This window comes from Scheffersomyces xylosifermentans, assembly GCF_036884685.1.
Source record: "Scheffersomyces xylosifermentans strain CBS 12540 chromosome Unknown RJT20scaffold_3, whole genome shotgun sequence".
NCBI lineage: Eukaryota > Fungi > Ascomycota > Pichiomycetes > Serinales > Debaryomycetaceae > Scheffersomyces > Scheffersomyces xylosifermentans.
This window is the reverse complement of record NW_027042941.1, coordinates 1,711,894-1,732,122: the sequence shown is the minus strand read 5'-3', so window position 1 is coordinate 1,732,122 and position 20,229 is coordinate 1,711,894. Positions and strand designations below refer to the sequence as shown.

At 41.2% G+C, this 20,229-nt stretch overlaps 5 protein-coding genes and 5 non-coding genes across 10 annotated transcripts; 3 read left to right on the top strand and 7 right to left on the bottom strand. All coding sequences in view use genetic code 12, as the record gives it.

The window, feature by feature from the left end:
• Positions 1 to 1,885: 1,885 nt before the first annotated feature.
• RJT20DRAFT_t56 lies at positions 1,886 to 1,966 on the bottom strand. Its single transcript has one exon. It is a non-coding gene; the product is annotated as a tRNA-Lys (tRNA).
• Positions 1,967 to 1,985: 19 nt separating this feature from the next.
• Positions 1,986 to 2,066, bottom strand: RJT20DRAFT_t55. Its single transcript has one exon. It is a non-coding gene; the product is annotated as a tRNA-Lys (tRNA).
• A 1,059-nt stretch (positions 2,067 to 3,125) lies between these two features.
• Positions 3,126 to 3,197, top strand: RJT20DRAFT_t62. Its single transcript has one exon. It is a non-coding gene; the product is annotated as a tRNA-Glu (tRNA).
• Positions 3,198 to 3,311: 114 nt separating this feature from the next.
• On the top strand, positions 3,312 to 5,698 carry RJT20DRAFT_127404 (uncharacterized protein). The gene is made up of 2 exons (XM_064916999.1): positions 3,312 to 3,664; positions 3,788 to 5,698. The coding sequence occupies exons 1-2, from the start codon at positions 3,548 to 3,550 to the stop codon at positions 5,561 to 5,563; spliced, it is 1,893 nt and encodes a 630-aa protein (XP_064775301.1). The 5' UTR covers positions 3,312 to 3,547; the 3' UTR covers positions 5,564 to 5,698.
• Positions 5,699 to 6,637: 939 nt separating this feature from the next.
• Positions 6,638 to 7,816, top strand: RJT20DRAFT_94545 (dipeptidase; the record flags this gene model as incomplete). The annotated part of the gene is made up of 1 exon (XM_064921538.1): positions 6,638 to 7,816. One exon carries the CDS (start codon positions 6,638 to 6,640, stop codon positions 7,814 to 7,816), a length of 1,179 nt encoding a protein of 392 aa, XP_064775300.1.
• A 218-nt stretch (positions 7,817 to 8,034) lies between these two features.
• RJT20DRAFT_t54 lies at positions 8,035 to 8,105 on the bottom strand. Its single transcript has one exon. It is a non-coding gene; the product is annotated as a tRNA-Gly (tRNA).
• Positions 8,106 to 8,119: 14 nt separating this feature from the next.
• RJT20DRAFT_t53 lies at positions 8,120 to 8,193 on the bottom strand. Its single transcript has one exon. It is a non-coding gene; the product is annotated as a tRNA-Val (tRNA).
• Positions 8,194 to 8,703: 510 nt separating this feature from the next.
• RJT20DRAFT_37978 (uncharacterized protein) lies at positions 8,704 to 10,353 on the bottom strand. Its single transcript, XM_064919925.1, has one exon. It carries the CDS (start codon positions 9,998 to 10,000, stop codon positions 8,921 to 8,923), a length of 1,080 nt encoding a protein of 359 aa, XP_064775299.1. The 5' UTR covers positions 10,001 to 10,353; the 3' UTR covers positions 8,704 to 8,920.
• Positions 10,354 to 12,302: 1,949 nt separating this feature from the next.
• On the bottom strand, positions 12,303 to 13,601 carry RJT20DRAFT_134510 (Fasciclin and related adhesion glycoprotein; the record flags this gene model as incomplete). The annotated part of the gene is made up of 1 exon (XM_064918331.1): positions 12,303 to 13,601. The coding sequence occupies one exon, from the start codon at positions 13,599 to 13,601 to the stop codon at positions 12,303 to 12,305; it is 1,299 nt and encodes a 432-aa protein (XP_064775298.1).
• Positions 13,602 to 18,225: 4,624 nt separating this feature from the next.
• ANP1 (Anp1p) lies at positions 18,226 to 19,950 on the bottom strand. The gene has a single exon (XM_064919924.1). It carries the CDS (start codon positions 19,799 to 19,801, stop codon positions 18,440 to 18,442), a length of 1,362 nt encoding a protein of 453 aa, XP_064775297.1. The 5' UTR covers positions 19,802 to 19,950; the 3' UTR covers positions 18,226 to 18,439.
• Positions 19,951 to 20,229: the final 279 nt, after the last annotated feature.

Here is a 20,229-nt window from a genome sequence, read left to right as displayed (position 1 = left end):
ATCCCTCCCACTTGGCGCACCTTAGTCGCAAACCCCAAACTTCACTTCGAGGACTACAAAAAACTCAACCGATACCTCCTTGCAATCCACCTTTTGTATATGAAACGACGAGCCCAAGCGGTTAACACTTGTTTAACCGACAGAGAATTCTCTACTTGGGTATCGACTTTCAATTATCTTCACTAATCTTTCTACGCCATCTCCATGATCATCTGAAAAGCTGAGCATGTACTTTGCCGGAGAGTTTTGCTCTAATCCACACTAGTTTCTCTCCGTACTAACCTCCCCCATGATATGAACTATATTATCTCTCATTAGTTAGTGGGCTTACTTAAACCCATTAAGTAGTTGATAGGAATATACATCCACCTTAAAAATTTTTTTTTTCTAAAAAATTATAATATAAACCGGGAAGTTTTGCTTCTAGTCCACACTAGTTTCTCTCCGTGCTAACCTCCACCATGATTCGATCTATGTTAACTCTCATTAGTTAGTGGCCTTCCTCAAAGTCAATAAGATAATTGATAGGAATGTACATCTACCTTCAAAAAAAATTTTCTGTGGAAAATAACTGCCGCCAAAGGGATTTGTGGCAAAGAGTTTTCACATCAGGGTTTCTCTCTGTATTGATCACTAGTCACCCCGTCTTTCTCTCTTCTCTCTATTTCGTTCAATTTAGTTAAGAATAAAGATGGACCCCTTCAAAAAAGCCAATCAGAAGCATAGTTTTTCCCTAGCATCACAGACAGTGGTTCTTGATAGAATATTCATATAATGTAGATTACATCTATAGTAAGTCTCTGAATATCATTTAATTAAATAACGAGGTACGCCAAATCTGCAATTGAATAATATTTCTTTCTTGGTCTCCACCAACAATTTCGTTCTTTTTTAATAGGAAAGTTGAGGATACTCGACCATCTCTGTTTAGAATTCCTGGAAGATATTCTACATCTCGGAAACATGACCATGCTATGATATTGTATCATTACCACAAAATTGTAGGTAAATACAGAAAAGAAGTGGAAAATAGTTCTCATTCAAGGTGTAGGTATATCAAATACATTTGTATCTGGCATCTTATCGTAGTCAGAGTGTACAGAATAGTCATCCTTCCGTTGACAATTGGTGGGACTCGATATCATCGCCACTACTCATTCATCCTCTGCAAGTGAAATGAAATTTTCAATTCGTTCAGCATTTGAGGTTGTTACAATCTACATATGTCACTTTGGTTTACTCTATCGCTTTGATATCGAAGTAATACTAGAGGATCTGTCTTTATTCCTCCGAGTACCAATCAAGCATCCACCGCGCCTTCAAGCAAGACTCGGGCAACTCCCAAAGTTAGACCGATGTTTGATCAGCTCAGTCAAAGTAAGTGCCGATTCGAAATACTTCTGTGTGGAAATCCTTAGATCATTTAAAGTGCCAATCTGCCTCCTCGAAGTCTCTGTCATTCGCCCTAAATCAGTGTGCTCAACTTTTGCAGCCATCTTCATCCCTTGACTTGAGTCTATTTTATCTTCATTTTAATCTAAAGTGTGTAAACACAGGTGCATTAGAAACTGCCTGACTCCCTATTCTCTTCTTTTTTCAAGAATCATTATTACTAGAGTAAGTGTATCTCTCTTGCTGGCTAAAAGAATCATCTTATTATATACTCTCCTCTGTCTTCTAACAAATGAGATATTGTCTAGGGCACGACTGGTTATACGGTTGGAACACGACATACAACTCTTTTTTTTGCAACATATGCTACGCTTTAAGAATAGTTTTCTTTTCCACATCAGTATCTCTGATAAGTGCAAAATGGAGATTTCGAAATGTAATATATGAAAGATAGTGGACCACTAGATTTATGACTTTAAAAATACAAAAACAAAGCCCGATGCGGGGGTCGAACCCGCAACCTTTTGATGTCTAACTTAAGAGTCAAACGCTCTACCGATTGAGCTAACCAGGCGTTGTAAAATTGTTAGAAGAGCCCGATGCGGGGGTCGAACCCGCAACCTTTTGATGTCTAGTTTAAGAGTCAAACGCTCTACCGATTGAGCTAACCAGGCGATCTTCGAGAATAAAAATGTTACCTCCATTTTTGAGACTTCGAAATCACGTGATCGCAATAATGAGGCAAGGATGTTTTTATTTGTAGTGCGGTATGGATCTTGTGCTATTTCGTTGATTAAGTTTTACTAGACATATGGTAGAGAGATACATTTGAGCTCTTAAGAAAGATCTCAGTATATCAGTGAAGGAGATATAAGCCACTTTTGATAAGACCTTTAAGGAAGTAGTCTTTCCATTCAAATCGTCACATTTGCTTAATTCGAAGAGCGCACCACAATGTCAGTGATACATAAAATGTTAGAAATTCCCTGTTCTCTGAATGTACCGAAAGTCAGTAAAATGTTTTAAATGATTTTAATATTTTTCTCTGAAACTCATTCTCCGTACAGTAGATTTTGTCAAAAGACCCAATTGCCATTCTTGAATAATCAGGATTACTGTAAACATAATGTTGGTGCCATTTTTCTAAATTCAAAAATATTTGCAGATTAGTTACAAAAAACTAAAATCCAAAATACAGAAGATTATTTATCTTGACAAAACAGTTGCAAAATCAACTTGAAGCATATTCAATTGGTTTAAATCCCAAAGAAAGTATTTAAGTGGTTTATTGGCAAATTTACGAAATTTTCCCAATTTCCGGTTCTTTTTTTTATATGGTGGATGTATATTCCTATCAACTACTTATGGGATTCAGGGATTCAAGTAAGGACACTAACTAATGAGAGATAATATAGTTCATAATGGGGGAGGTTAGTACGGAGAGAAACTAGTGTGGATTAGAGCAAAACTCTCCGGCAAAGTACATGCTCAGCTTTTCAGATGATCATGGAGATGGCGTAGAAAGATTAGTGAAGATAATTGAAAGTCGATACCCAAGTAGAGAATTCTCTGTCGGTTAAACAAGTGTTAACCGCTTGGGCTCGTCATTTGCGATACAAATGGTGGATTGCGGATCTTTTAAGACAATGCTGCGGTACGGGTCTTGCGACAAAATTCGACACAAAAACTACTGTCAACGGCTAAAAGTAACGAGCGGTGAAAACTTCAGATTATCCGATATAGTGTAACGGCTAGCACGGTTCGCTTTCACCGAGCAGACCCGGGTTCGACTCCCGGTATCGGAATATTTTTTTAATCTTTTTGTCATTTTTGACGTTGACATTATTGAATCCTATACTTTCCAATGACCTCTGGTGGGTGTTGGGGACTTTTTCCTAGATGTTTATCTGAAATGCATAATTCTCTATTATCTGCAATATAATTCGGTGTCTTTTGGCACTGGAAAGCTTCTGGTTTAACCCGATGTCGTAGGGAAGAAGTAAACTGCTATTTGTTCGATTGAGAATGTCAAGGCTCCATGTATTTTTGCAGGTTATTTACTGAGTATACTTTTGTTAGAAAGCAGCCGTTAATGTTGTAGATGATAAGCTCTTTATTTATAGTGGATTGAAAAGAAGTTGCATTGTAGCGAAAGATGTCCGATGACGAGTTCTATTCTGAAGAATCGTATGAATTTGAGTTTGAAGAGGAGGAAGAAGAGGTGGCTTCCAATGACGTTCAGGACGTAGAGGAAGAGGAAGATTTGGGTATAGTGAGTAGGATGGAATGATTCCAATGGGGCTATAATTGAATTTGGTATTTTTGTGATTATGGCCCTATGATTTCGAGTTATCAAAGTACTGATGATGTTGAAAAGGTTACTAACATTGTTTAGGAAAACAAATATTATGCTGCAAAAGGGTTGAAATATGACGACCCAGAACAGGCCATTAAGGAATTGAATGCTCTAGTGAACAATACCGAAGACAATGAGGTCAATAACGAATGGCGGTTTAAAGCATGCAAACAATTGATCAAAATCTACTTTAACTCCCAAAAATTTGAGGCTGCAATTGAGTACCTCAAGGCTCTAATAAGGATACTTCCAAAAGTCAATAAGAACTACGCGGAAGAGTCCATGACCAAAATTGTAACCAATTACTCAATAGCTGGCGATCCGGCGTTTGTCAATGAGCTCTACGAAACTGTTCTTTCATACTTACAGCAGACGGGTACATCTGCTGGAACTAATGACCGTCTTTACTTGAAAATCACTCTTAGCAAATTGGGTTATTATTTAGAGGATCGCAAATACGATGAATGCCCTGCTTTGATAACCGCAATCAATGAAAAACTCACCACCGTATCAGATGCTACGAACAAGTCATTTGCACTTGAAGCAATTGCATCTGAAATTGAGTATGAAACCCACAAGAAAAATGTGAATCTTTCTCGGTTGAACCTGCTCTACCGAAAAAGTCTTCGAATCACGACAGCAGTTACACACCCAAAGATATTGGGAACAATACGGGAATGCGGGGCCAAAGTCCAATTCTACAGGGGAGAATATGAAAAGGCTCGTGTTGAATTCTACGAGTGTTTCAAAAACTTCGACGAAGCAGGTTCTTCGAAGAAAAAAAGAATACTCAAGTACTTGACCTTATGTTCATTACTAACTGAAAATGAATTCAATCCCTTTGAGTCTCAAGAAACCCAAACATACTCACAACTCGCGGAGTTCTCAGATCTTTTGCTACTTATGCAATCATACGATGAGATGGATCTTAAAGGCTTTAGAAAAGTAATTGAGCGTATAAGGACTCTGAATAGCGACTTACTGAGCGATGACATATTCCTTCACGCGCAAGAACATATTCTAGTGAACCTTAAATCGAAGATTGTTATCCATTACCTCGCTGCTTTCAAAACCATTAGATTCGACTACATAAGGGACACCATAGAGATGACCCAAGAGGACTTGGAAGCACTTTTGTTGAAGCTTATTAATACAGGAAAGATTTCCAACATTAAGCTAGACTTTGTCAATGAATACATCGAATCGCTGGATAAGAGTAATCAAGTTTTTCCTTTGACGCTACGCTCTGAGGATATATATTATAATTTGAAGGCTATAGAGAGTATCCGACTCGATAGTAGCCATCCGAAATTTACATCAGAAGATTCTGGTGGTGACAACATGGAAATTGACAACGATAGGGACTTACCTGTGAGAGCCGCTTTTACTTTCGGAGAAGCTGATGACCAGTCAAAGGAAAGCATACTTAGTACACTCTTATTTTCGAGCGAGAAGCAGCAGCTGGACCCTGACTGGTTCAGATTAATCGATTCATGGTTTAGATACATGGTCAGTGCAATTCCTCCTGCGGCAAAATCTGAGCTCAGCCAGAAAGACCAGATATTCTTGGAGCAAAGAGCCGAAAAGGCACAGATTGCTGTAACAGGAGCCACTGCCCGACCAGGAAGTGTAGTAGAAGCCGATGTGGCGAATCAGAACACGAATGCTGGTATCTTGAATTCCACCCTCAACCCAGATGCACATGGAGAGGAAACTGATGGTTATGACTACAATGAAACCATCCATAAGCAGGATCTTCTTACAAGTTGGTATAAAGAGATACAGAAGTATTACCATACCATTGCCAACAAATAAACGGGAAATGAACAGCCAAAACGTTCAAATAAGTAACTATGGTGCTATGAGTACCCAATGGTATCGAAACACCGTATATAGAGTGAAATGGGTGCAATTAGTTGTTGCTATAGTAAATACACGCGCGTGCACTTACCGATTTTATAATGTCTTCACTAAAAATTTTCAGTTTCCCTTTACTTTTCTATTTATTTCATTCATTTCTTTCTTCTTTCATTATTACCGAGAATGCACTTGTTGGTTTTCTCTTGAGTGGAGGAGAAGAGATCAAGTGTCTGGCTTACAGGTAAACGTATGTGAAGTTTGTAAAGTTTGTGAAAACGCCACTGCTGTAAAGTTATAATGATTAGAATTAATGCGTTATCGTCATGATACGTCCGTTTAACAATGTCTTAGGACGCAACTTGAAATCAACTAACACCTACATGAGATGACTTACACAGCAGGGTTGAACACCGTTCTTTTGGGGTAATTTACTAACAAAATGAAGATTCATGGATTTTTGGCTTTAACAGTAGATAACGTAATTTTTTGTAGTTTCATTGGGGCTTAACGGAGACGAAGGGAGTAATTGTTATCTCCTGTATGTTCTAATTGAATGAAATGTGATTCAACTTCAGGATTGGCACAGAATCTCTAAATCTAAGTCTTCATCGATGACCTTAATGTTCAATCGAGTTTATTTTCTTCATTGTGGCACCACACCAGTACACCAAGGGAATATGAACATCTTCGCTCTCCTATATATTCTCAAAAGTTATCAAATGTTAATCTTCATGATGACTCTCGGGGGCTCACGAGGCTACCGAAACAGTTCGCATGTTGTGTTTCTCAATGTCTCCTTCTTCCACTTATACATGGACACTGAAGTGCGGATTCAGACCATGTTAGAATTCGCAACTCCACTGTCCTATGACATTATCTGATGGTGGTGCCGTACGACATGAGAAAATATTGAGATAAGAGACGGCCGATTAGTAAACTTAGAAGTACTTCTGCTCTATTTAATTCTAGTGATACCTGTAGTCATAAGCTCAATTCTCGTACGAACTAGAAGATACTATTGTAACTAACATGATCCAAAGTCTACTTGGATACTCCAAAAAGGAGCTTACTTCAGAGGAAAGATTGAATAAATTGTTGAAGGAAACTCCAATTGTGGATACCCACAATGACTTTCCTTTTATGTTGAGATTAAAGCTTCACAACCAGTTATATTTGGGCTCGGGGTTTACATTCGATGACGACTTCTTCACTCACACATCGCTACCCAAAATCAAGAAGGGGAAGTTAGGTATTCAATTCTTTTCTGTCTTTATAGAGTGCCAATACCCCGATGAACTATCACAGGAATTCAACTACAAAACTCCAATTGTACGTGATACATTAGAACAGATAGATGTAACCGAAAGACTCGTAGACTTGTTTCCTGATTACATGGAGTTTGCTTGGAATTCGACAGAAGCCTTGGACATCTACAGAAGGAAAGGGAAATTGGCAGTCACCTTAGGAGTGGAGGGCCTTCACCAATGTGATGCTTCAATTGCGATGGTAAGGAAGTATTTCGATATGGGCGTAAGGTACATTACGTTAACTCACAACTGTGATAATCCCTTTGCGACGGCAGCCTCCTCAGTGGCAGCAGGATTACCAGACGGAGGCTTGACCGATTTAGGGAAAGAATGTATCGCCGAAATGAATAGAATCGGTATGCTAGTAGACTTGTCCCACGTTCTGTACCAGACAATGGTTGACGCTTTAGAAGTGAGTAAGTCTCCCGTTGTTTTCTCACATTCTTCAGCCTACAGTTTATGTCCTCACCTCCGAAACGTACCAGACGACGTCTTGAAAGTTGTAAAAGAGAAAAGAGGTGTTGTCCAAGTCAACTTCTACCCCGGGTTCTTGAGGAACCCTTCGAAAGACTCCGACAAGGTCACAATTGAGGATGCCGTGGACCATATTTTCCACATTGCCAAGGTTGCTGGCTGGGAAAGTGTCGGCCTCGGGAGTGATTTTGATGGTATAGAAAGCGTACCAGAAGGCTTAGAAGACGTTTCCAAATACCCTGAATTGCTCTACAAATGCATGGAGAGAGGTGCTTCCGACGAGAATATTCAAGGATTGATGGGAGGTAACATTCTTAGAGTGTGGAAAGAGAATGAAGACATCGCCACTAAGTTGCAAAGAGATAAGGAGCCCGTAAGAGACAATGTATGGCCAGGAAGGACATGGCTTAAGTTTCCCGGGCTCTAGACTATATTCATCAGAGTTTCATACTGTCCTAATACTCAATTGTCTACTTATACAGTATTTATGCGAAATGATTTTTGAATTCGCAGCCATTAAAACTCTTCCGTAAACTTACACATTACACAACTTTTTAGTTCAAAAACAAGATTTACAAACCAAAGTATCCAGTATATGACAAGTAGACCTATTTTAAAGTACAAAAGCTATAATAGCAAAAAGATTGCGCAAGCCCGGAATCGAACCGGGGGCCCAACGATGGCAACGTTGGATTTTACCACTAAACCACTTGCGCAAGCAAAGAAGAAATGATTCTGCCCAGGATCGAACTGGGGACGTTCTGCGTGTTAAGCAGATGCCATAACCAACTAGACCACACAACCGATTTCTTGTTTGGATTTTGCACCTAAATTTTGATGAGAGTCAAAAGGCACGTGATAAAGATCAGGTGAGATCACAGAAAAACTCCCAAAGCCTCTTAAGAGCATAACAAATTCGTAGATGGATTATTGATATATTTCATATCTTTTCATGAATAGAAACTATGAATTTGAAGTTAGCCAAGGTAGAATTGACATTGAAGAAAAAGAATTCCATAACACAGAATCATTTATCGGGAAATACCTTAAATTTAATACAAGACATAATCGGTGAGATATTACCAGATCTACGATAATTATCGAAGTTTATCAATCACTGTACTTTTTATTCATTATATAAGGAGAAGCTGCAGAACATTAAACTCCATAAAGTAAAACTAAAATCCTGTTAGCTTTTGTTACAAAAAAAGACAGTTAGAGAAATTGATGGTTGAGAGGAGTAGTAATGGAACACATGCGAACACTGAAAAGGAAGTATATCTAAGTACACTCTTTTAGGGAAAAGGAAAATACTCTACTGGATGTTATATCCTAGTAAATACGAAAATAATTCAATTGCAATTGAAGTGGAATCATGCCTTTAAATGTTATATCATTAAAGGCGTAGAATGCTGATATTGGAATGGTTGCATCTTTCGAAAATGCGAATGCAAAATATTTTTGACTGCGAAAAAAAGATTTAGTTGTAAAGGATCAAAGAGATCGGGTATCGGTATCCTTTGAATTAGTCTTACAAGTAGTAGGCCAAAGGAATCATAACCAAGGCAATGAGGGCGGTGTATCCCACGTTGGAAGCAGCAGCTTGTCCCTCGTAAGTTGGAATAGTGTCGTTACCAGCTGGAGCGTAGGAGGAAGTGGCTTCTGGGGTAACAGTGACGTATTGGTAGATGGTAGTCTCGCTGGTAACTTGACCGGCAACGGCTGGGACGGAAACTTCAGCGACGGAAGAGCTGTTGACGTATGGGAATGGAGCTTCTGGGGAAATGGTGGTTTCTGGAATAACTGGAGCGGCAACCTCAGCAGTGGTCTCTGGGGTAGCCTCCTCAGCAGCAGCAGTGGTTTCTGGAGCTGGAGCTGGAGCAGGAGCAGCTGGAGTGGTTTCTGGAGCGGCCTCTTCAGCAGTGGTCTCTGGAGCTGGAGCTGGAGCAGGAGCAGCTGGGGTGGTTTCTGGAGCGGCCTCTTCAGCAGTGGTCTCTGGAGCTGGAGCTGGAGCAGGAGCAGCTGGGGTGGTTTCTGGAGCGGCCTCTTCAGCAGTGGTCTCTGGAGCAGGAACTGGAGCAGCGGTAGTAGACTCTGGAGCTGGAGTAGCAGCCTCTTCCTCTTCGGTAACTGGGCAGATAGTAGTGAAGACAGTTTCAACGTCATTGACAGTGACAGTGGTAACGGCCTCAGTACCTGGAACAACAACGGAGGTACAAACGTGGTCGGCACAAGATTCAACGGTTACCCAGTGAGTAATGTGGTCAGTGACGGTCTCAACAACTCCTGCCTCAGCGGTGGACTCAGTAGTAGTAGCTACAGAAGAAGCAGCCTCTTCTTCAGAGGTTTCTGGAGCTGCCTCTGAGGTGGCAGCACCCTTGGTGACAAACTCGGTTTCTGGACATAAGGTGGTTGTAGTGGTCTCGACTTCAACAATGGTAACAGTAGTGGAAGTTACAACAGTTTCAACTAAAGAAACATCACCGTTTTCGGCAGTCTCCGGACAGTAGGTAGTGTAAATGGAAGTGATCTCGGAGACAGTGACGACAGGGGCACTGGCAACTAAACCAGCTGCGGCGGTTAAGGAAATGAGAGGAGCGATTCTGACCATCTTTGTAAACGAATGAAAAGAGTTGGGCTAGCGTTTAAGTCTTTCGATAGGGAAAGATCTACAAAATCAAGAAAATGTGAAGGGTCGTCGGCTTATATATATATATATATATATATATACGAAGCAGGCTTGACGACCATAGTGATGTTGTAGCCATGGCAAGGCATTACAGCATATTCCGGGTTCCACATATAAACAATCAACAACACACGATATTCGACAAGAAAGCTACAAATTAAACGAGACATTCATGATTCGTCAACAAACAAAAATAGAAGAACAAAATGTTTCAGAGTCGTTTGAGGTGACTAAAGAGCTTGTCAGGGTAGCAGTGTGCAGACATATATGCCTCCACTTCAACTTAGGGTTTGAATGTCAGGGACTAAGTGGCCCCAACCGTGAATGTACGGCCACTAAAAGTGAATGTTAATGGTAGCGCCCACATTCCTACTGTATTCATTTGCAGTCTAAGCAGCAGCTTCCTGTGTAATGGCTTGTAACGTCCCAAACAGGCGATTGTTCTCCATACACAGTGTAGCCGAACGATGGTCTGGATCGTCGTCTAATTCAGTGGCATGGGCTAAAAATTTAAAGCAGCCATGGGAATAACTCCAAATCACACGCTGAAATGTGACCGCCCGAAAAACCAAGGCAGCCTTCCGACAGACGATGATCTCTTCTCGAAGCTTTACATACACCTAATGGACTAGTGAACGCTTAGTCCTGTGCACAGTCTAACAATAGAACTCGGGCGCGCGCCGGTGGCACTAGTTGGTAGGTTAGGAGACCACGATGAAGTGGGCAAAGACGAGCATCCGAGCAAAACGGTGTGTCTGAAAGGAATGTGATATGACCGTGTCGATTGAGGTGACATGTTTTTTGTATTGGTACCGGTTAATGATGGTATTGTTTAGAGGAAACCCGTAAATAGCATCAATGGGTCCAACAGAATTCGTAATGTATTGTTTTAATTTAATTACAAACAGGCAGGTCCGGTTTAGTGGAAATTATACATCTAGATATTTATTTTACATTTATTTATCAACATTTAATATATTTGACGGTTGAGGCATATACGAATAAAGGAAGAGCAATTCAGCAAACAGTAGCCTAATTGGTACTTTTGATTTTCCAGAATAAAAGGGGAACAGCTTTTCCGGGCCACGAATTGAAATTGACGGCGTCGTGCTGCTGGCGTGGTTGTCGTTTTCGTCAAAGTCACGGTACAGCGAAACGCGCTTGCGAGATTCGGCATGACGACGCCCAGAAACAAGAATTAGGCCTGCCGCCAATCTTTGCAACAACCAGCTGAACCAGCAAAAACGTCAGGTGAAGACCAAGAGGAATGGGAGAGTGGAAACGGCCTGAGATTTGTTAGCAGTTGACAGCAATATCGGGGTCGCCTCCATTATGATCCGGAAACTTTAATGGAAGGTCATCGGAATAGAAGAAATTATTGGCATATTAATTACGCCATGGTAAGAAATAGGCAACGGATGTGATAATAATTAAAAGCCCATGAAAGATGCATAACATTAGCATATATCCACATTGAACGCAATTACCCAGTAAAATAAGATGAGCTATCGTAGATAAGTGCAACGAATACAGTTTAATTGACTACAGAGCAGGACCCCTAGTGCGACTATGTTACCATATCAGTAGATGATGAGGACAGCAAATTGACAAGCAAGAGTTTATACAGCCAGAGCAAAAGCATGACAAGAATACTAGTATCCACCTAGGTTCCACTAACTCGCTACAACATCTAAGTTAATTAATAAATACCAATAAATTTATCACATAAGCTATGTATATATATTCCAAGAAATTATGGTAAAGGAAATGAAAGTCTAAAGACGAAAACGTTTATAAAGAACCACCAGAAAAGTGACGAGGAAGACATGACCCTTGTACTTTTTGAAATAACCGAAAACTAGTAACGAATGCATTTCAGCACCGCCATCAAGTTGAATATGACGCTCTGAGTCTCTTGACCAGAGTTCATCAAATAATGTATCAAACAAAGAATTATCATGTGTTCGAATGCACCCCAAGGGTAAAAAATGTAATAAATAGTATACTATAACCAACAGGAATTAGGAATACTCATAACAAAGCCTTTGTTGTAGTAATAAAATACAGATTCCGAAGGTACTTTGGCAAACGCCAAGACCATGGAATAAAACGAATCATCAATGCAAGGAGTAGAAAGTTTAAAGCACCATAAAAAGATTAGCCAAGTCAAAGTTGACCGTGTCATAATCCTTTATTTTAATACTTCTAGGAAATATCAAAAGGCTTAGAACAAAGCAGCCAATGGAATCAAAGCCAAGGCAACGATGGACTTACCGTAGTTAGAAGCAGCGGCACCAGCGTAAGTGGAGACAGCGGCGGTAGACTCAGCAGCAACAGTTGGAGCGGCAGCAGAACCAGCTGGAGCAGCAGCAGTACCAGTAGCACCTGGAGCAACTGGAGCAGCAGGAGTAGCAGCAGCACCTGGAGCAGCTGGAGCAGCGGTGGCAGCAGCAGAGGCAGCAGAAGAAGCAGCTGGAGCAACCTCAGATGGGGCAGCAACGGTAGCAACTGGAGCAGCTGGACCAACTGGAGCTGGAGCTGGCTTACCTGCAGAAACAGTGGTGTAAGTAGTAACTGGGTAGACAGTGGTGTAAGTGGTAGATTCCTCAGCAACAACAACAGCGTGAGAGGTAACAACTGGAGCCTCGTAAGAGGAGACTGGGCAGTAGGTAGTGTAGACGGTCTCAACACCGAGGACGGTCTCAGTGGTCTCGACTGGGGTAGCTGGGACACCGGTCTCAACACACTTGTTCTCCTTACAAGAAGTAATGGTGACAATGGTGGTGGACTCAATGGTAACCTCAGTGATTGGGCAGTAAGTGGTGTAAGAAGTGACGACACCGTGGATGGTCTCAGTAGTCAAAGCTGGGGTAGCTGGGACGGCGGTAGTAGAACACTTGTTCTCCTTACAAGAGGTGATGGTGATGAGGGTAGTAGATTCTTCAGTAACAGTCTCGACACCAGTGGCACCGGTGGAAGCACCAGCACCGGTGGAAGCACCAGCACCAGTAGACTCAGCTGGAGCAGAAGAAGAAGAGGTAAGGTCAACGACAGCGAAGTTGCTGTCTGGAAGAGCAGTACCGTCAAGAGTCTTCAAGGAGTTAGCGAAGTCAGAAGCAGCGTCTCTCTTAACGTTCTCAACTTGCTTCAACAATCTCTTTCTGATAGCAGCAGTAGAGTTAGAGGCTGGGTGTTGGGTAACGTGGACTTGGAAGAATGGGACACCTGGGGTACCGTAAAGTTCAATAGCTGGGATAGAGATGACTCTACCGGCGTGGACAATGTCAGTGAAGTATCTGATATTCTCGACAATGGCGTAGTAGAACGCGATGTCGTAGTCGTCAATGGAGGTGAACTCGAAGATAGCTGGGTACCTAGATGGGATGGTGAATGGACAAACACCGGTGGCTAAGTCAACAACAGCGACAGTGACACCGTTGACTTGACAAGCAACATCTTGGGCGATAGCGAATGGAGCTAACAATAAGGCTGAGATAGCAGCGAAAGAACCTAATCTGACCATTATGATGATTTATTAATACCTTGTTAGATAAAGCGAGAGTATAGGAAAATTAATAAACTTCTGAAGAACAGATCAAAATTATTATTACTGAATCAAGGGGATTGGGACCATTAAATACTCTGAAACCAAGAATTCGTTCATCTATGTGTGTTCTAGCAGGGATAACTGGGAGGACGATTTTACCGCAAAAAGAGGTTCCTTACGAGATTTGACAATAAAGGCTTGCAACAAAAAAGCAAGGAATATTTTCTGGTTATTGTGCCGCATTTGAAGCTTGTGATGCAACTCCTTGCATGCAGCAGGCCACATGGGAAGTGTACATAATCCCATTGAAATTTAAAAAATAATAACGATTTGAAGGAGTCATAGCTATTGTATGGGTGCCTTCAAGATAATAACCCACATAATGGCGTTTATAGTCTGTGTAATTTCGTGGTTTTTGTAAAGCCAAGTAGATTACTCCATCGGACACACTAGCGTCCACATTTGGATCTATTCATTGAACAGTAGTCTGGATCATCAATGGCTCACTCTGGTTGGCTCGATTTAGTAGATGGTGTAGTGGTTAGTGCAGTACCATTGCGCCGAAACGCATCCCAAAAAAGCTCCATGGAGAGTTGGCAGATTTGCGGTACCTCGAAGCGATATATTTTTCATTCTCGTGCTACAGCGAAGTAACACTAGGATTTCACCTTGTACCAACTTGGTTCTGGAGTTAAAAAATATTTAATGGTGAGAGGAGTTAATTCCAAGCCGTGGTAAACAAATCGACCATGATATTGCGGTAAGGATCTCTAAAATAAGGTTGCCTTTTGTATGTCGTAGATTTACTATTCAGCAGCCATTTTACCAGTTCTACATATTTACTAGCAGACCGGCCGGTTCTAATTGAGATGGATCTCCCCTCCCCCTTTTCCTGCGTCAATCAAGAGATGCCCACACCTTGTGAGTACCAATTACTCCACATGAGAAAAGTCTATTTTGTTGATAGGAATTGTCAAACTCCAGAAGCTTTAAGACCAAAACGGCGATCAAAGCAACGCAAACTACACGTTTGATGTCATATTGTTAGGCTCACCATACCATGTACTGATGAAGCGTGTTTGTTATACAAAGAAAAGCACCATTATCACAACGTGGGTATAGTGATTGACTGTTGTTGTTCCGCACTGCAGCAAAATTAGAATTGTATGGAAAAGAAGAATGCATAAAATATTCTTCCTTCATGGAAAAAATAAAATCTTTTGGGAAACCAATCTTCCGTAGTTGTCTTTTCAGTTATTATTTCTGAAATATTTGTACCTGCACTAGATAGGAATAATAATCGATCCAAGAATTGCTTTCTTTGCACACATATCTCTTAGTGGTCAAAGTCAATTGAAAATGGTGGGATGATAACTCGCGAAAGAGTAATGGTGTAGTTAACGCTACGATAAGGTATTAGGTTGTCAATAGCACGAGATGCAGTTCGAAGGAGGAGTTCATTTCTTAGATGATGATGTCCCATCTGCAGGAAAGATGATGCTGTAGTTTGTAACCCAGTAGTTTAATAGATTTAAAACGTTCGATGCTTCCGATGGACATAAGCAAGCAGTATTAGGCGTAGTCTAACAAGTTCCACCGGGGGACGCCTGTCGGGTTTAGTAAAGCTTAGAAATAAGAAGAAATGAGCTAATGTATCCTGAATGTACAGGAGAGAACTGGTTGTACGATGACATTATTACTAGCGTATTGATTCACAATTGAAATCCCATATACAAAGAGATCCGAAGAACAAAGGCAGCAAATTAATAAGTTACATACAAGTGGATGCGATTGTCCCATTTACACTGAAATGTCTTTTGTTAAGACGAATTCGAAATTATTTGAAGCCTCTGCAAGACATGCATTACCTTGCGTGCGTCAGAACAAATGATGCTTAGCATTTCGAAATATAACTTCTAAAACTACGGGCTACTGCGGGTGTTCGTACTATGATAGATAGATAGATAGATAGATAGATAGATAGATAGATAGATAGATTGGAGCTCAAATTTCAAGGCAGCGAAGTGATAGTTCCATCTGCAAAGATATGAAGACCTTGCTTCTGATCAAGCGTCTAATGATGTATTAGAAGCGAGAGATTGTCATCCTCGAGGAATTTGTACATGAACATGAGATTCCGTCTGCTAGATTCAGTGGACTAACTCCGCTAAGTAATTGCGGTTGTCCATGACATCAATAATGATGAGAAATTCCTAATCTATGGTTAATTGTCCGTTTAAATGAACTTCCGGAGTGATTAGCTGCCCGCAATTGAAGTTTAGGTTACTCAATAGCTTGTTCATAAAGACTGCAACATCATTGATGGATAGACTGGTTCAAACGTGGGTAGTAAGATTCTGATCCAGTGCTCTTGAAGTGAATTCAGAATAGGTATTCTACAGTCCAGAAAAGGATGAGGATTATCCACAGAACTACATTGCTACTTTCCTATGTTACAGTTACCGCTACAAAATACTCGAGCCGTCAGAAAATAGTAACCCCATACTTTCTCACCATCGGTTCTAATTGTCTGTTAATAATCATGTTCATAGAGCCTTTGACAGAATTGGTATAGCGCGTAACATTTTAAGTTCATTTGTAAACATAAACAAGCTTTAAAGTTCAGTTGAGAAAAAATAACCGCACAGTGCACTTTGTCAAAAAAAATATTTCTGCGCTTCTTATCTAGACAGAGGGGGGGAACAGGAGATCAGAGATCGGCGGATCAACCTTTTATGGCTGGCTGATTTAAACTATTAGTGCTGGTACCACTAGAGCCATAGTACTGATGTCTGCTGGTAATTGAAAAAGCTGACACAGCATATATAATTGAGAGATCTTGTCGTGTTTCATGTTTCATGAGTACTATTAATCATTCACTGTACTAGTGAAATTGAACGACCAGCATGAAAGAACTACGAGATAGATGTAACGTTAGATACTGCTGTAGTTTCACAATGAAGTCTATGACTACTACCATAGCAACTTAGATCCGCTTTTGACATCATTGCCGCTGGGGTGAAAATCTCTAGGCAGCAACAGGCGACTGCCCACCACTTCCCACTGCCTAACCAACTTCCTATAAAATCTCTTGTCAATGACAGTATGTAGTGATAGATGGCACTGTATATAATTGAATCTCTACGTGCTGAAAAGAGCAGAGCATCAGCAAGTGCTCAAAAAATATTAATATTTTTCACGCCTCTGCGATGATCGGTATATAGCCATTAAACTTCTTGGGAGCGAAAAAAAAAATTCCACGTTTATGGATTGGGTTCCCCCTTATTGAACAGATTTTGTCACTAGCACGCTTGAAGATCTGGAATGAGCTAAAATAAGAAGCAATAGTCCATCTCAGAACAATAGATGTGGATTGGAGTTATGAAAATAAATACTAGTACACCGTAATTTGATATTTTTCACTTCTGTTGACCTTCAACACAAGGGTGGGGGAATCTTGGTTGGGTTAGCCTAGCCCCACGATGATTGTTATTAATAGAAAACTCCCTGTAAACAGCTACTGCTAGTAAGACAATGCCTGACCACCAGTTTACGAAATACTCCAAACCACGCCGACTTGCACATTATTATCAATGGCAAAGACATTAATCTGACACCCCCCCCCCCAGTACATTCCAACCCACGGGCATAAGAATCTCACCGAGCAGCATTAAAGCATGTATGATGACATGAAATGTCCATTAGTCAGGCCTTAGCCTCGGAGATGAGGCCTCATTATCGTCCTCTAGCCCTGTATGAAAGCATCCAAGTGGGAATCGGACGTTCTACCACATAACCAGCCATCATGCACTTGGAAGGAGAGTGACAAACGCGAATTTCATATGTAATCGCTCCTTTTCATGTAGGCCATAACAATGGGAGCATTACACCGGCCATGCGTGTAGATCCACTTAGTTGCATTCCTTTTGTGTATGGCATATCCTAACAGTGGATAATGTATTTTCCCCTGAAAGAACTGATTTAGGCCTGGTTTGCCATGTCGGGATGTTCTATTTTTTCAAGCATCAACCCATTTGGGCCAGCCGTAGGAAACGCAGTCCTTCTGGCGAAAAAGGTGTACGCAGACTCTAGTTGTCATATTTCCATTATCATTATCTCTGTATATTTACCGTGTACTATATCCCACATCGTAGTCCTCGTTTCTTTGTTTATCTCGCTCTCTTATGCTATCCACCATCCGAGCTCTCGTTCAAGTGGACCAATGACATCGCATGTTGCGGCTGGAAATTTTTCCTGTTTGAGATGCCGCAATCGCCCAAGGTACACCATTTTTAGCATTCCGGAGCCATACAAAGAAATGGAAGCGTTGATCTACCCAGATCTCTTCTGTATGGCGCCAGTAGCGACGTGCGAGGCGTGTTACTAAGCTTAGGTTTGACATACACGAAATGATAATATTCCCATTGCTAACATCGTCAATAATACGACGATGGCCTTGGGCCCATCTCTCCACAAGGTTGTTACAGGGTGCTACAGGGAACTACAATCTCTTACATGGGTTTACAGTGAGTTAAAGTTTATTATAGTACATAGTGGAGAAAATTGAGTAGATCATTGTGGACTCCATTCAGACATATGGCTGTGGCCTAAACCAGACGTCGGCGTTACCAGCGAAGGTATACGAGCTGGGGATTTCATCTTAAATTGGGCGAAATCTGTGCGCGTTCACCTCATTTATATACGTTCATGTCTGTTGATAATATTACAGTTAATGTTGTGATAGTATTCACTGTCCATCTTCTCGTACTCATCTTCTATGGATTTCACATGATTTTCCAGAACCTCTATTGAGCCTATGGGTTGAAATCTGCTAACTTCTTGTTCTGTTGCTTGTCATCCAAGTTCCAGTCATCGACGCCTGACCAATCCACTTGGATGTGTCTCAAATTGGACATATCTGTATTTTTCAAGAATTTTGATTTTTCAAGGTTCCAGTGTTCCTGGACATCCTCGAAGGCTTTATTCCACACCTTATCGTAAACCTTCTTAATCTTTGCCTCTTCCTTCTGTCTAATCTCCTCGAGTGCCATCCACTCCATATGCTTCAAATCATCAGACGATGGCTCGTAAATGTGCCATATCACGTAGTGAGGTAATCCAATGACCGAATATCCCATTCTTTTGCTCAATTTACCAAAGGCTTCTGTCTCAGCATGTTTCTCGAAAGAGAACGCAGGGAAATGTCCACCTGTGCGGAACACCTTTGCTTTTGTTAAAATCGAGACACCTCCAATACCGTCAAGTTCCATTTCAACTTCTGGGTCACCATATGGGTCTCGTAAATATGCCAAATGTGGTCTCCATGTCTGATATTCTACATAACCTTCCACAATACAAGCATCTTCGTCTAGAGTATCGGCCAATTGTAATCCACCGTCTGATTCCTGCCATGAGTTCAAGTCATAAGGTTGTTGGTTACCCAACCAGTCTGGCAATGGTCTCCACACATTTGGAACTATCACATCTTTATCATGGTGCATCAAATCCTCCAAAATGGTTGGCGGAACGGTTTCTACATCGGCATCACGCCAGTATACATGAGAATGGTATGGTTTGATCGCCACAGTCCAAAGCCAATTTCTAGCTCTTGCCATAAGCTTTCTTCTAGGACCTTGAGCAGCAAAACCATGTCTATCGGAGAAACCTTGACCAATAACCTGACCAAAGTCCTTTTCAAAGATCTCTATTTCACCAAAGCGCTTGGTCGTATCAGGATCATTCTGGATCTCTTTTAAATGCTTCTTCAATGCTCCCATTGTGTCATCTGACGAATCCGACACCAAGAATGCCAAGTCTATAAGGTTGTGGGGATATGTCAAGTTCTTCATATGACCAAAGAACATAGGCAAGTGTGCTGCAGCATCTCTCAACGGCACACAGAATAATACTCTCTCCTCGTATTGCCAGCCGTTGGCTGATCCATCGTAATGAGCCAAGTCAAAGAACTGGACGTTAGAAAGTTTACTGAAATCTGGAGTATACGCAGAAGACGTGAATGCAAGCATTTGGGCGCCGATAAAAGCGATTCCGATAAGGAATAGTACCACGAAGTATAATACCTTGGATTTGAACACCGAAAACACCACCACGGCAGGCAGCCTCGAGCGAGAATACTTAAGCGTTTTCGAGTCGTCGTCATAGGGAGACAGCGACATGGTTGATATTATATTAGAGTTATTATTAAAATGTTGGGTGATATGCTATGCTGGTGGGAAGATAATTGTTATTGTTGAAGAAATATCAATACCTCAATAAATGATAATAAGATGTCAGATCGAGCAATGAGCTGTCCACTAACGGTACTACCGGTTGGAAATCGCTAACAAGAGTCTACAGGCACCAAAAGAGGAACTCCAGGGTGCAAATGCCGTTCTTTTGCGACTGAATAGCGATCAGAAGACCTCTAATAACGCCGATGCTGGGGGACTGGTTGGTCGAAATTCTACCTAAAAATCACGATCCAGTGGATGTTCTGTCGAAACACGAGCAATGAATCCGTGTCGAAATGGCCACAAGAATACGGGGAAACTTGTGTTCTATAAAAATCGCCAGCACGCTGTCGCAGTGTTGAACAATGGCACTT